The sequence below is a fragment of the Panthera onca genome, chromosome D4, assembly GCF_046562875.1.
Source record: "Panthera onca isolate mPanOnc1 chromosome D4, mPanOnc1 haplotype 2, whole genome shotgun sequence".
Lineage (NCBI taxonomy): Eukaryota > Metazoa > Chordata > Mammalia > Carnivora > Felidae > Panthera > Panthera onca.
In genome coordinates, this window is record NC_138351.1 from 51177068 (window position 1) to 51193666 (window position 16599).

The 16599-nt window shown below is 36.1% G+C and overlaps 1 protein-coding gene, 1 long non-coding RNA gene and 1 pseudogene across 2 annotated transcripts in view; 2 read left to right on the forward strand and 1 right to left on the reverse strand.

Moving 5' to 3' along the window:
* The window catches only part of LOC132663373 (RNA exonuclease 1 homolog), a 42104-nt gene that overhangs the window by 20287 nt on the left and 5218 nt on the right, over positions 1–16599 (reverse strand). Inside the window, exons 2-6 of the mRNA XM_060609610.3 lie at positions 16275–16364; positions 13688–13895; positions 13101–13219; positions 11503–11655; positions 1224–1320 (exon numbers count right to left, since the gene is read on the reverse strand). Of these exons, the coding sequence (XP_060465593.1) occupies positions 1224–1320; positions 11503–11655; positions 13101–13219; positions 13688–13895; positions 16275–16364 (667 nt within the window). The remainder of the gene's footprint in view (positions 1–1223; positions 1321–11502; positions 11656–13100; positions 13220–13687; positions 13896–16274; positions 16365–16599) is intronic.
* Positions 2416–13170, forward strand: LOC132663375 (uncharacterized). The gene is made up of 4 exons (XR_009603031.3): positions 2416–2748; positions 9297–9389; positions 11589–11749; positions 13115–13170. It is a non-coding gene; the product is annotated as an uncharacterized LOC132663375 (long non-coding RNA).
* On the forward strand, positions 5114–6462 carry LOC132663374 (large ribosomal subunit protein eL8 pseudogene; annotated as a pseudogene).

Consider the following 16599-nt stretch of genomic DNA (forward strand, 5'->3'; position numbering starts at 1 on the left):
AAAAAAGGAAGGTCTTCAACCTCATAATAATAATAAAAAGCTAAAATAATTTCATTTCTGGTCTATACTTTCACACTCCAGAACGGGATAAATGAGGAACTTTTCCAAGATGTGAGGAAAAAGCTTATACTCCTACCCTATTAGTGGGGAATGTAAAGAGCAAATGTTTTCTGGAGGCAGTTAGCAATATTTACCCATTTTAAACATGCAGACCGTTTCTGCTAGCTACTCTGTGCACAGGGATTTATGTTAAGGATACATAGGCTCTAGTATGAGGAAATGTTTGAGTTCACACTCCATTAATCACAGAACGTAAGGTAGAAAAAATACGTAAGCCACTTAGATACTCAGTGCGTGTGTTTCTTCTGTATTCTACACTCTACACAATGGAGTATCAATACTACAGGTCTGTACAACAGAGTATCATGTAGTCATTAAAATGTACAATACAGATCTGGATGTTAACACACATTCTAGATTAACTGATGAAAGATTTCTAGGATACTTTATTTTGTGAAAAAAGTTAGAGCATACATCAAATGACTGCATTCATCTCAATTATTAAAATTACATATATTTCTGTAGTCATTATGGAAGGGTCTATATCAAAAATTTGGAATAAAGTTGTCTTTGGCTGTTCTGTTTTTTTTAATGTTTTTCTGTATTATTTGAATCCATGCTATGTATTCTCGAATACCCCCAAGGAAACAAAATTGGGGGTAGGATTACCCCCAAGCAAACAAAACTGGCTCTTGAGGAATAAAGAAAAAAAATCATAGATATTACAATGGTATGTGGCTTTCCAAAACTCAGCCTTACCCAACAAAATATTATTCCTTAAGTACTTAATACTACTGGAGGTTGGGGGTGGGGGTGGTAGAAAAAACAATGTCTAAAAAAGATCTTAGGGGGGCAGTAATGAAAAAAAAAGAGCTGAGAAATACTATTTCACATGGAGTGAGTTACTTTTATAACTAGAAACCAAATTTAATTATCTCCATGATAACTGCTCTCAAGGAGTTATATTCATATGTCTAATTTCAAATCTAATTTGTTATTTTCAACCAAAAATCCTACTTGCATGTTCTACTCAAGAGAACATTTTTAAACTATGTTTCATAGAATACCTAAAAACCACCCTGCTAATGAAAAAAAACATGTTTAATGTCAGGTGTTGATCACAAGTTTTTATCTTATCACTTGATTAATTATAAAGAAATTACCTTGATGTCTCAGTTTCTTAAGAGTATTTATCGCTATGTTCACATACATATTTCTACTGCCACAGCGTTCATAAATGGCCTTTTCTTCTATTTTAGCCTAGACCATGAAGTGAATAATAAAAGATATTAAATCTCAAGATGATGGATAATAAATGTTTACAATATAATGGAATAAATATGGCAAAATATAATTCAAGGGATGGCGAAAAATGGCACAAATAAAAAGCAACTTATTTTACATTTTTCTGTTTATGGCTTTTGAGAGGAAAGAAAAAAAATTATCCCATGAATCAAATCGAGGAACTAGATACTTCTCTTCACAAACTAAAACCACAGTATCTCAGAGTACAAAAAGCCTACAGTGCATATTCATTTGATTCTCAAAGCAAGCCCCCAATGTATCAAAGGTGCTTATTATTATTCTCGTTTGAGGTAACAAAGGCTCAAGGTGGCTAAATACTTTGCTTAAGATCACACAGCAAAGGAAAGACATAATCCTCTTTTCATTATCTTTAGTTTATAGGTTATTTTTCTAAAACCATTAAGTAATCACTATTTAAGTTAATTTGAGAGAGAGCGAGAAAGAGAGAGAGAGAGAAAGAGAGAGAGAGAGAAAGAGAGAGAGAAAGAGAGAGAGAAAGAGAGAGAGAAAGAGAGAGAAAGAGAGAGAGAGAGAGAGAAAGAGAGAGAAAGAGAGAGAAAGAGAGAGAAAGAGAGAGAGGGGAGGGAGAAGGGGGGAGGGGGAGAGAGAGGATAAAGAGGACAGAGAGAAGAGAGAGAATCCCAAGCAGGCTCCATGGCCAGTGCAGAGTCTGATGCAGGTCTCAATCTCATGAACCGTGAGATCATGACCCGAGCTGAAATCAAGAATGAGACACCCAGGTGCCCCAGTAATCAATATTTTTATGCTAGGATTCATGAAAATCCTAAAGGTCAGTAAAAGAAAACAATGGATAAAAAATGACAGAAACCAGTAAGGGTAATATAATGATAACATTGTATTAATGCTTTATCGGGCACCTAGTATGTGCAGGTTTGGTAGAATAGTCATTAAATGTTTTCTCAGTCTTCATTGTGAATCAGTGAGAATGGGTGCCATCATGACTAACCTGTATGAGGCTCAAGACAAAGTAGATATCTTACTGTTGCAGAGCTAGTAAATGAATCCAGGAGTGACCAAACGCCAAAGATTCTTCTCACTACACTAAACTTCACAGAGAGAAAGCCATGGGGGGTTGGAGAGAGGAGAGAAGAAAAGCAAATTGAAATAATAAAGGATAACATGTCTCTGTAACAGGCTGCTTTTTTTGTCTGTCTTTGCGTTGCCATTATTCTTCAACCAGTATAGAATCCTGGAGGAGACAGACTTCCGGAATGGCTGAACAAGAACGTTCATGAACTCACCTTCCCATAAAAATAATTAAAATACTGGCAAAACAACTAAAGTAACCATTTCAAAACTCTGAAAATTAACCAAAGCCACAGAACAAACTGAGAATTACCTAAGAGAAACTACTGAACCTCGGTAAGACAATGGAGTCCATTTTAGCTTGAGGGTTTTCCCATTACCCACTTCCCACCTGCCAGCTTAATGCCATAGTGATAAAAAGTTGGCAGCCTCGTAGCCAACAGAGAGGACGGACTTCTTTTACAGCTACACTAAAAACATCATCCCCAGAACACAGACAATATTTTGTCTGAATAAGCAGCTCCCTGGAAAATCTATTCTCAAGGTGTTGTGGGTATTTGAGTCAGAACTCAGCTCATGGTGCGGGCGGGGGACCCTATTGCCTGGGTGCTACTAAAACAATAGCAACTGGGTGGCAAGATGACAGCCACCTAAGGTTATGATTTCTTGTTGGGCAAACAGGGACCTGGCCAGGAATTTTAATTTTTTAATTTTTTTAACGTTTATTTTTTTGACAGAGAGAGAGAGAGAGAGCAGGGGAAGGGCAGAGAGACGGGGAGACCCAGAATCCAAAGCAGGCTCCAGGCTCTGAGCTGTCAGCACAGAGCCTGCAATGTGGGGCTCGAACTTACCAACTGTGAGATCATGACCTGAGCTGAAGTCAGAAGCTCAACTAAGCCACCCAAGGGCCCCAAACCTGGCCAGGAATCTAAAAAACATTTTGGAGACCTAGGTGACCACAAAAAATTTTGAAAGGTCCTGACATATTCCTGGAGCTTAAAAGGTGGCACGGGAAAGACCTGGGAAAAGGTAAGGCCCTACTCAGTCACTAGTGGCTGTTCTTGAAGCCCTGGAACAAGGACGTGAAAGCTAAGGCTGGCTGTCAACTTAAGTTTTAAGGCACTTCTTCTCACATAGATTCCCCCTGGCAAAGGAAGGAAAACATACAGACAAGGCATTTAAGAAAATTTTCTAACCAGTCATTGGCTAACAAGTAGATTATGCTGACAGAGGGTGATCCTTTTGAAGAAGGCCTTAAAATAAAAATTAAAGGCAAGAACTTAAAAAACAATGCTACTGGAGAACTTAGTGGCCGTACATTGAAAGGAATACAGAATCTACAAAATTAGTTCAGTAAAGTCACTAAACAAATAAGTAGCAACAAGAAAAACCAAAACCTAGCAACAAAACAAAAATGTACCTGAAACCAGTTATTATTTAATCATACAGTCTGTAACAAAAAAATTATGAGTTATGTAAAGAAACAAAAAAGTGTACCTCATACAGAATAAAAACCAGCCAAGAGAAAATGCCCCTGAGAAAGTCCACATTTTGGACTTTAAGTACAAAGACTTTGTAAATATGTTTTAAAAATGAAAGAAACTATGTTTAAAGAAGCAAAGAAAATGGGGTCTTACCACATGGACAACATGAGTAAAGAGAAATTTTAAAAATAAAAAGTTTTTAGGAATTCTGGAGCTGAAAAGTGTAAAAATTTTTATCAGTACTCTAGGGGGTCCACAACAGATACACTAGATGGTTATTTGAATTCACATGAGAATTGATATTGGTAAATATAACTTTATAGGAAAATATTGAAGAATATATGTGTTCGTATGTAATCATTTTCTCCTGTTTTAACAATGGCATAGAGCAGTAATTACAAAATTGTGTTGATAGGCTTATATAATGTTATAATCCATATAATAATAATGGTATAAAGAAGAGGGTAGGAAACATATACTGGAACAAAATTTTTATAGGCTATTGAAATAAAGGTAGTTTTAATCTGAATTAGATTGTTTTAAATTAAAATGGTAAGTGTAATCCTAAAGGCAAAAAGTAAGACAGTAACTAAAAAAATATAGCCAAAGAAATGACATGGGCATTTAAATGATACACTAGAAAATATCTATATAACACAAAAGAAAGCACTAATTATAGAGAAAATAAAAAGACACAAGACATATAGAAAAATAGCAAAACACATGATGTAAATCTTTTTATTGGTCAGTACTTATTAAATGTTAATTGATTAAATACTCCAACTGAGGGAAGAGACTGGAAGAATCATGAAAAATATGTAACTCTACACTGTATACAAGGTAGACACTTTAGATCTTTAAGTAATATCTGCACCCCACACAGGGCTCAAACTTACAACCCCAAGATCAAGAGTTGCATGTTCTACCAACTGAGCCAGCCAGGCACCTCTAGATAGACACTTTACAAAGACCAAACAGGTTCAAAGTAAAGGAGAAAAAAAGATGTACTTTGTAAATAGTAAAATATATGTGAAGTGGCTATGCTACTATCAGACAAAGTAGATTTTTAAAACAAAAGTTGTTACTAGAGACAAAGACATAATGATAAGAGCCAATCCATCAGGGAGACATAACAATTATTAACAAATATGCATTTAATAACAGAGCAGCAAAATACAGAAAGCAGCAGCTGACAGAACTCAAGTGACAAATAACAATTCAACATTAAGAATGGATACCTAAAGTTTCTCTCTTCTCCAACCATCCAAGATGCTGAAAGGAAAGAATGTCAAGGAGAGGAAGGCGGCCTGGTGCCTGCTGTTGTGAAGAAGCAGGAGGCCAAGAATTTAGTCAATCCCATTTGAGAAAAGGCCCAAGAATTTTGGCATCAGACGGGACATTCAGCCTAAAACGGACTCACCCACTTTGTCAAATGGCCTTGCTACATCCAGCTGCAGCAGCAAAGGGTTATTCTCTATGAATGCTTAAAAGTGCCACCTGTGATTAACCAGTTCACCCAGGGCTTGGACCACCAAAAAGCTACTCAACTGCTTAAACTGGCCCACAAATACAGACTAGAGATAAAGCAAGAGAAGAAGCAGAGATTGTTGGCCCAGGCTGAGAAGAAAGCTGCTGGCAAAGGGGATGTCCCCACTAAGAGGCTGCCCATCCTGTGAACTGGGGTTAATACTGTTACCACCTTAGTGGAACAAAGAAGGCTCAGCTGGTAGTGATTGCACATGATGTGGATCCCATTGAGCTGGTTGTCTTCCTGCCTGACACGTGTCCTAAGATGGGACACTAGTGCATTATCAAGGGGAAGGCCAGGCTGGGTTGTCTGGTTCACAGGAAGACTTGTACCCCTGTCACCTTCACACAGGTTAAGTCAGAAGACAAAGGAGGTCTGGTTAAGCAGGTGGAACCCATCAGGACCAATTGAAAAGACAGATATGATGAGATCCACCCCCACTGGGGAGGCAATGTCCTGGGTCCAAAGTCTGGCTTGCATTGCCAAGTTGGAAAAGGCAAAGGTTAAACAAATGGCCACCCAGCTGGGCTAAATGGATGCTGAATTTTCTGTACATAAAGCAATAAAAAGTTCTCTTTCAGCCAGTGTCAAAATAAAAAAAATAAAAAAAAAAGAAGAATGGAGACCTCTATACCATACTTCAATAATGGAAACAAGTCAAATGGTGAAGAAAATAAAATATTTCAACAACACTATGAATCAACTATACCTAGAAGACATCTATAGAACACTCTATGCAAAAATAGCAGAATATATAATGCCTCTCAAGCAGATACAGAACATTTTCCAGAACAGATCATGTGTTAGGCCATAAAATAATGCTCAATAAATTTAAAAGGATTTAAATCACAGAAAGTATGTTCTCTGATCACAATGGTATTAGATTATAAGTCAACAACAGGAAATTTGGGAAATTCACAAATGTGTGGAAATTACACAGTGGGGCAAAGAAGAAATCACAAACGAGATTTAAAAATTGAGATGCATTTAAGTGGAAAAACAACATACCAAACCTTTTGATTAGAGAATAATTCCTATTGTAAATGGCTTTACTAAAAATAAAATGGAAATTAAAAACTTTGCCTTCCATCTTAAGAAACTGTAATTCTAATAGTAAACAAAACCCAAAGAAAGCAGGAAAGAAATGATAATGAGTAGAAATAAATGAAATGAAGAATTTTCTAAAATGGGGATAACTAAAAAAGCAAAAGTTGGTTCTTTGAAAAGGTCAACAACATTGACAAAACTTTGGCTAGGTTAAGAAAAAAGAAATAAGACTCAAATTACTAAAATCAGTAATGGAAGAGAAGGCATCACCACACAATTCACAGAAATAAAAAGAATGATAAAGAAATACTATGAACAAATATATACCAATGTATTATAAAATTTAGATGACATGTGAAATTTTAGAAAGATAAAACCTTATGAAATTGACTCAAGAGTAGACCTATGAGATGAATTGGTAATTAAAAAAATATCCACAAGCCCAGACCTCATTGATGAATTCCCCTAAACATTTAAAGAAGATTTAAAAAAAAAAAGAATAGTAACCATTCATAAGATCTTCCAAAAATTAAAAAAGGGAACATTTTACATCTCATTCTATTAGGCCAATATAACCCTGAGACTCCAAAAAAAGAGTAAGTTACTACAAGCAAAGAAAGCTACAATGTCCATCACTAGAATAAAGAAAATGTGGTACCACAAGTAATAAAGTATTATTCAGCTGCCAAAAAGAATGAAATTCTGATATGTGCTACAACATGAATGAACTATGGAAACATTACACTAAGTCAATGAAGCCAGAAACAAAAGGACAAATATTGCATGACTCTACTTAGATGAGGTACCTGTAGTAAGCAAATTCACAGAGACAGAAATTAAAATAGAGGTTACCTGGGGCTGGGGGGGGGAGAGAAGAATGAAAAGTTATTCATTACCTTAATAGGTACAGAGTTTCTATTTGGGATGAAGAAAAAGCTCTGGAAATGGATAGTAGTGATGGTTAAACAACATTGTGAAGGTACTTAGTAACACTGAATTGTGCACCCAAAATGGTTAAAATGAGAAATTTTATGTCAGGCATATTTTATCACAATAAATATAACAGTAATGAGGTACCCGGGTGGCTCAGTTGCTTGAGCATCCAAGTCTTGGTTTCAGCTCAGGTCATAATCCCAGGGTTGTGGGATCGAGCCCCATGTTGGGCTTCATGCTGAGAAAAGTAATATTTAAGAAAAAAATTACAGACTTGTGTCTGTAGACCTAATTAACGTTGACACAAAAATTCTAGCACACTGAGTCCAGCAACATAAAAAGACTATACACCATGACCAAGGGTGTTTATCCAAGAAATGCATGAGTTTAAGATTAATAAAAAAACAAACCTACAACAATGTAATATACTACATTAATTGAATATAGACAAAAACTGTATGACATCAAGAGATAAGAAAAAAGTATTTAAGAAAAGTCAAGATGATAAGACACTTAAACTAGGAATAGAAGGGAACTTCCTCAACTTGATAAAGGACATGTAAAAAAACAACAACTAAAAATCCACCTACAGTAACCACTGTACTTAACGGAGAAAGACTGAAAGCTTTCCTCTTAGGGAAAGGAACAAGACAAGGATGCCCCTCTTACCACCTCCACGCAATATTCTACTGGAAATTTATGCTACAGAAATCAAGCAAGAAAATAAAATATATACAGATTGGAAAGGAAAGAGTAAGACTGTGTCTATCTGCAGTTGATATCATCTTCTTTGAAGAAAATCCCAAGGAATTCACTGAAAACTATTAGAGTTAATAAATAGGGGCGTGCCTGGGTGGCTCAGTCAGTTAAGTGTCTGGCTCTTGATTTTGGCTCAAGTCATGATCAAGGTTTTTGAGTTCAAGCCCCTCATTGGGCTCTGCGCTGTGTGTAGCCTGTTTGGGATTCTTTCTCTCTTTCTCTCTTTCTCTCTCTCTCTCTCTCTCTCTCTCCCTCCCTCCCTCCCTCCCACTCTGTCCCTTTCCCACTTGTGCATGCTCTCTTTCTCTCTCTCTCTGTCTCAAATAAATAAACTAAAAAAAAAAAAAAAGAATAGGCATATAAGGGTTCAAGACACAAGATAAAAAGTATTAATTGTATTTTTGTACACTGGCTATGAACAATCTGAAAATAAAATTACAAAAATAATTCAATTTATAATAGTGTTAATACAGTATCTAGGAATAAATTTAACAAAAAAGTTAAAGACTTATAGTCTGAAAATTACAAAACACTGTTGAAAGGAATTAAAAGATAAAAAAACCCCACAAGACATTCCATGTTCATGGTTCACAAGACTTAATATTGTTAAATGACAATCCTCCACAAATTGATCTAGAGATTCAAAGCAACTGCTATCAAAATTATAATCCAGTATTTCTGTAGGAAATACAAGCTGAACCTAAAAGTTATATGGAAATGCCAGGGACCCAAAACAGTTTTAAAAATTTAACAAATATGGAGGAGTCATGTTTCCAACTTCAATACTTACTACAAAGCAATAGTAATTAAGATTGTGTAATACTGGTATAGGATAGAAATAGAGATCAATGTAATAAAATGAGTCCAGAATTTATGTTCATTTATATCTAGTATTTATGATCAACTGATTTTTGACAAAGGTGACAAGACAATTAAATGGCGAAAAAATAATCTTTTCAACAAATGGTGCTGTGACAATTGGATATCCACATTCAAATGAATGTTTGGACCCCCTCCCTCATACCTTATGTAAAAATCATTTAAAAAAGTGAATCCTATGCCTAAATGTAGTAACTAAAACTGTAAAATTCTGAGAAAAATAAAGTAGTAATAAATCTTTGTTTCTTATATAGGATACCAAAATCACACGTGACAAAGAAAAACAGATGAATTGGAATATATCAAAATGAAGAACTTTTTGTAATGCAAATGATCCAGTCAAGAAAGTAAGAATACAACTCAAAGAAAAAATATTTGTAAATACTGTATCTACTAAGACACTTGTATCCAAAATATATATAGAACTCTCAAAACTTGATAAAAAGACAACTAAAAATATATGCAAAGGAACTGAACACATGTGTACAGACATATCCAAGAAGACATACAAATGGCCAAAAAGCACAGAAAAATATGTTCAACATCATTAGGCATTAGGGAAATCAAAATCAAAATCACAATCAGATACCATTTCATGCCCAATAAGTTGGCTCCACAAAATACAGGTAACAAGCACTAGCGTGGATGTGAAGAAACTAGAACTGTTCACATCACTGATGGGCATATACAACAGTGTAGCTCCTCTGGAAAACGGTTTGGTATTTCCTCAAAAAGTTAAATATAGAATTGTCATTCAACCCAATTATATGCTCAAGAGAAACATCATCATCTGTTGACACAAAATCTTACAATGTCCATTTATGTACAAATGTTCATTAATAACCAATAAATGGAAATCGCCCAAATGTCCATCAACTGATGAACAGGTGTGCATATCCATAAACCAGTCTTATTTGGCAAGAGGAAATTAAGTAATGATGCATACTACAGTATGGATGACCCTTGAAAACAGTATTCTAAGTGAAAACATTAAGCTGGTCACAACAAAATCCCTTATTATCAGATTCCTTATTCTAGAAATGTCCAGAAGAGCAAATTACAGAGAAGTTAAGTGAGTGGCTGCCCAAGGCTAGGAGATACGGAGGGCTAGGGGAGTGACAGATGAACGGTAACAGACGATCTCTTTGGGGTGATGGAATTGTGTTAAGATTAATTGTAGTGATTGCACAAGTGGTTGATTTGAGTATATATACTCAAAGTCACTCCAGTGTACACAAAAATGGGTGAATTAATAGGGTATGTGAAGTATATCTCAATAAAACTGTTAATAAAGAGAATCTTCTGAGTCCTTCCTCGCTCTTAATACAAGAATCTGTTATGATGACAACTTCACTTATATCCCCAATGTTTCTAGCAACTGGCAGCTCATTACTAAGAAACAGCAATTTTATGGGCAGAGGTGTCAGTTATAAAGATCTTCCTCACAATTGGGGTAAGATTTGCCTCTCGTTGCTTTCACTCATGGTCCTTTTCATAACCTCCCAGAGAAGTGGGAATTAGCCTCAACCAAGCCCAAATCTAGTGTTCAGATGTGTGTTTGTCTAACAGTATTTAAAATATTAAAAATTTTAATATTTAAAATATTAAAATACTTTAACGTAAAAAGTCTTCGAGGACTAGAAATCTGTAAATATTGACCTTGAATTGCCAAACTGCAATTATCAGATGGAGCTGAGTAGTGTCTTTCCCCTTTAGATTGCACTTATTGTGTGTATGAGCCATAATTCCCTGACTCCTTATTACTCCCAGAGTCCACAAAGGCTTTTGAAGATATGCATGGGGACAGGAGCTATGGTTATTGCTCCTGATTTGTAAGGTTTCATTTTGGAAAAAAAAAAGGCTTTGAGTAGATTTGCAAAGACAAGTGCCTCCAAGAGACCAGATCTGGCCCATAAATGAGCATAAATAGTGGTATGTAATAGGGAGTAGTGGGGACTATGGCTCACTTGACAGTATATGCTTCATATAAAGGAGGGGAGACACTGCTCAGATTAATATACTATTGGCCTTGACAAGTGGGCGCCTGAGTGGCTTAGTCGGTTAAGCACCAACTTAGGCTCAGGTCAGGATCTCAGGGTTCATGAGTTCAAGGTCCACTTCAGGTGAACCCTGCTTCTCTCTCTCACCCTCTCTCTCTGCCCCTTGTGGGATTCTCTCTCTTCCTGTCTTTCTGCCCCTCACTCACTTGAGCCCCGCCCCCCCAGAAATAAAAAATTAAAATTAAAAAAAAAGAAAATTATAGGACTAAGACAGTTTTTGTCACTAGAGTAACCAGGGTACTCTTTACAACTTAAGGATAGCAAAAAGATCCTCCAGGAACCAGTCCCACAGCCTGGTTTCGAAAAAGGGGAAGAGAAAAATAATAAAGTTGTTTCTTGAGGTTTGTTTTTTTTTTTTCAATATAATACTCTTGAAGTGTGTGTCTTCAGATATACTGACCTTGTTAACAGCCTCATCCTCTGTTTTATAAACTGTCAAGTACTTCTCAACGAAGAGGTTGACATAGCGTTGTCTTACTTCCTCAGGGACTTTGACAGAGGATTCTGATGTGACTAAAGCCCGCTTCCGATGAGCCACTTTGTATTTCGGCATCTTGTTAAACAGAGTTGTTGATTAGCGAAAAGAAAAACACATGTTTCTGTTTAAAATTCCTACTATGTGTAGGAAACAAGTACAACTATCTCAGGTAAGTTCTCTATCAATTAAATTCAAAACTAATTTAAAGTTATAAATTCATTAAAAATAAAGTAAATAGGAAGGCGCCTGGGTGACTCAGTCTCGTGGTTCCTGAGATCAAGTCCTGCATCGGGATCTGCACAGTGAGGAGCCTGCTTGGGATTCTCTCATTCCCTCACACTCTCTGTCCCTCTCCTGCTTGCACACATGTGCTCTCTCTCTCTCTCTCTCTCTCAAAAAGAAACATTTAAAAAATAGAATAAATATAAGGCATAACGTTACCTACACTCACAAAAGGGAGCCATGAGGATGTGGAAACAGTGAAGCTACCTGTGAGTACCCCATTCTAGCTGACCTGATTACTCAAATCATCTCTCTACTCTCCACAGCCAGAATCTTAGAGCTCTGGTGTGCTCTTCTCAGCAAATAGGAAAGTTTGTCACGTACCATTCTTAAGAAGAATTTATTTCCCAACATCAGTTACCATTTCACAAAGAAAAATGCTCAGACTTAAATAAAAGTTATCAAAGATTTATACATACTCAATATTGTCAGTAATATCCCAGCTATAAATAATGTTAGCATTCCTTTAGAAGAACTTATTGATACTTTGAGAACTGTACAATCAGTAAATCTGTCTCACTTTTGGGGGGGGTGGTAAAAAAAAAGTTACACTTTCCTGTAGTTGTTCCCTTGAAGCACAAAGATGTTTCAGGAGGGAGAAATCCTTAAAAGTGACAGGTAGTTTTCTGCTGAAGAATACTTAGTAAACAGAAAAAAAAAAGTAATTGCCACAAATAGGAGAAAAATTACTAAGGAGGGACTGCCATCACTGATGGCATAATTTATGAAAGGTCCACCTGCCTCTCTCTCTTTCACATACACACACACATATACACCCCTCACTGGATGTCTCTTGAAAGGTATATTCCAACGTGAAACTTTCCTTTGAAAAAAAGTTGAGGAGTCTTAATCAGAGCCACTGAAGTTTTACGTCTAAAATATGCCTAATATTTCCAGGAACAGGATGAACAACATAGCTCAATGTGGACACACAGACACAAATCCCATCATAAAATGACAATAACTATCTGACAGTAACTAGAAAAGGCTGAAATTTCTCTCTGGTGTCTGCCATGTATCTGAAGGAGGGATCTCCAGGAAAAAAAAATATGTATATTTTGTTAATATAAAATATAATTTTATATAAAAATATTTTTATATAAAATATAATTATATATATATATATATATATATATATATATATATATATATATTCAATCTCCCGGGACCTCTATATGTAGACAGATAAGTTGATTATTAGCACTAAAATTCTGGCCTTCAGACCTAGTTTATAATACCTTTACAGGAAAAGCAGCAACACTTTTCACAGGAATGTGTGATCTGCTTGGTTTTGCATTTGGCTTTTCCCTTGATACAAATACATCCTGATGAAGCTTGTTTGATGTAAGTGAATTTTCTGAGATGTTTCAATGACAAAAAAAAAAAAAAAAAAAGAAAAAGAAAAAGAAAAAGAAAGAAAGAAAAAAAAAGGTAAGAGTTAATGACATTAGCCTCAGATGATTAGAGTTTAATTATCAATTCAAGGTTTCATAATACTTCCTATACAGACTCTATTTTTTTTCTTGAAACAAAATGTAAACACAAAAAATTCCCAATAGCTAACCCCAGTATCATCTATAAGAACAAATTTAGATAATTTATAAAGCAATTCACTTTATGTAGAAATGCTTATAAGGTATTACCATCTATAGCTTAGCATTTAGGGACAAACAGCATACATTATATAAATATCATGCTAATCATATTTTTCACATAAAGTTCCATGTGAGTGACTCAGCTATAATTGGTAATATATGGATTTCATAGGAAATGCTTTTTAAAATAAGGTAAAATCCCATTTCTTGACTAAGTGATTTTCTCATACCTCCTGAGACTCTCCTTTGGGTCTGAGAGACTGGACATGCAAATGTAGTTTTCTTTTGTTCTGAAGTGGCAGCAACAAAAGCCTGCCCACTCTTTATGTCAGCCGTGATCTGTGCTGCCTGTTGCTGGGCACGAAGGATGCCAGGGCGACTCATCAGTGGTGCCACTGGCTCCCTGAATGGGCTAAGGATGTCTTTACTGGTTGGAACCTATACAGCATCAACACAAAACGGAAGAATGATTTTAAGAAGTTTTAAAAAGACTGATCATTTCACTATCTCTTTTTGCACAAAGGCTTGTGGAATGGACTACATTTATAATACCCCATGTGATACAACACACACATAAGTGGAGTATCCCCAGAAATATGCAGAGATAAAACTGAACCTTTGAAGCATTTAATTTAGTAAAACTTTTGTGAACTGAGAGACATTAATTCTCATATGAAAATGACACTTCACTTTGTATGAAGGTAAAAGTGTTAATCAAACTGCTAACAAGACATATCTGACCAAAGTGACTAGAATTTGAAGTTAAGGAAAGAATTCTTTAGGTAACCAGGCTTAAGTATCAGGTGACTCATAAAGGGAGAAACAGCAGGCTAGCATCAGACTTCTCTACAGCAACATTCATTACAATAAGAGCATGAAGGCGTGCCTGGGTGGCTCAGTCAGTTAAGTGTCTGACTTTGGCTCAGGTCATGATCTCACAGTTCTTAAGTTCGAGCCCTGCATCCTGCTCTGCACTGACAGCTCAGAGCCTGGAGCCTGCTTCAGATTCTGTGTCTCCCTCTCTCTCTGCCCCTCTCTCTGCTCACGCTCTTTCTCAAAAATAAGCATTAAAAAAAATAATAAAAAAAGAAGAGAATGGAACACCAGAAAGTTTAGCTTGATTAGTAACAAATGTCCTATAAAATGTCCTACATTTGTAGGAAATGTCCTACAAAACAAGGAAATAAAATTTCACCCAGATTGACAAGGTTTTTAAAAATATTTAATACCCATTTTTGGTCAAGGTTTGTGGGAAGGGAACTCAGACACCACATAGGACTGTACGCTGTCACAATCCTTCTGGAAGGCACTATGGCGATATACTTTTAAAATGTTAAAACTATCTTCTTTTGTCCTGTTGCTTACTATTTTTGAGAATTTATTTTAAGGGGGGGGGGGAATCACTGATAAAACCAACAAATACTTAAATAGAAGAATGGGGGGGGAGTTACATAGCAAAGTAAAATGAAAACTATAAACACTTTTGCCAATAAAAGTATATGTTTATAAAACTATAAACATCATTTGCCAATAAAGGAAAATAATGTTTCCAAAAATTTTTTCCTAAGAGAAGGGGAAAGAAATGATTTTCGTAAGTACCTATATATCTGACCCTTGGATACTCAATATCACCATTTCACAGATAAAGAAAATAAAGCTCTGATAAATTAAATAACTTGCCCAAGGACATCTAACGTCAACAAAGAACTAGAATCCAAGTTCTTATTTGTGACTTGGGAGCATAAACTCTTTTGATGTCATGCAGAACATTCTGTTGTCAGTGTCTGCCAAGTGCAAATAATATAGAGAATTGAGCAGAGAAATAAAGCTTGTTAAATGGCACTTTTTAACACAGAAGTGTTAAAGGAGTACTACTTACACCAGTGCCTTTTAACTTCTTTACATGCCAGCATTTACCATGTTACAAGAGATTTACACCATTTTGAGAATCTACAGTCGATTCCCCTTATTCACCACACTTCTGTTCTATAGAGTCCCACAAACAATGAGTTAGTGAATACTGAACCGTTGCTCCTAGGGCATATACAGAGTCAGGTTCAGGTGAGTCTCTGATCACACTTTTGCCAACCAATCAATAACCTAACCTTGCTTTCTGTGTGTTTCTGTTTAAAGACACCTTAGTTAGTACATATTGCTGGTTCATGAGCATTGAATTCATAGTCAATAGCACTGTAACTTATGCCTATAAAAAGCTTATGTAACACATCTCTGTAAGGCAGCCTTCTTGCTCTTAGGAACACTGGATGACCCTATATTTGGGGGCCATTTTAAATAGCAAAATTACCAACAAACAACACAAACATGCAAAGAACGCAGCACTAAATAGATTGAGAAAAGGACATATGTTAACAGTATGAGAGCTAAAACAAGAAGGCAGTATTGCCTTGTTCAGCCTTAGCTGGGAATGTGTGTGGGAGGTAATTTTTTTGCCATGACACAGGCCTACAAAGGTCCCCCAAAACACGAGTCTTGATTTTAAGGTTACAAATTAACTTCAGTGAAGAGGAAAATTTGCAAATGCAGAATCTGGAAATACTGAAGATCAACCATAGTAATTTTGGTTAGAAGTCTATGCGATAACAACATCCCTGCTTTTCATGAAAATGTTAGATAATGGGGGAAAAAGTGAATAATGTGGAAAACGCTTACAAACAGAGATCAAGTTACTGAGTGTACACTTGTGCCCCCAGGTGGCTAACAAGACACTAAGTATTGGAATATACTTAAGGCTCAAAATGACAAGGCATGCATTTTATAAAATAACGTGCCCCATAAGACAGGAGCTAAGGAACTCACATTGAACTTGGCAATGTGTGCAATTCTCTTTTTGGGTCCAGAAAGGTTTTGATAATACAACTTATCTAATCCCGTTTGCTTTCCTGAAGCCTAGTGGGAAAAAGATAAGAATTACCCAATTTCAGCAGAGTACAGGCATATTTAGCACGTTTCCTGAAGAGCCACAGGAATCCAAGCTATAAAATACTAGGCAACTTATTAAGCACTAATTCACACAAAACGTAACTTGAATAATTTGACATGCATACACGACTACAGAGGATTCCTCTAAGCTGGGAAATCAACTGTAACCATGTAATACCGTGGCTTCTGCAGGCTGTTGAGT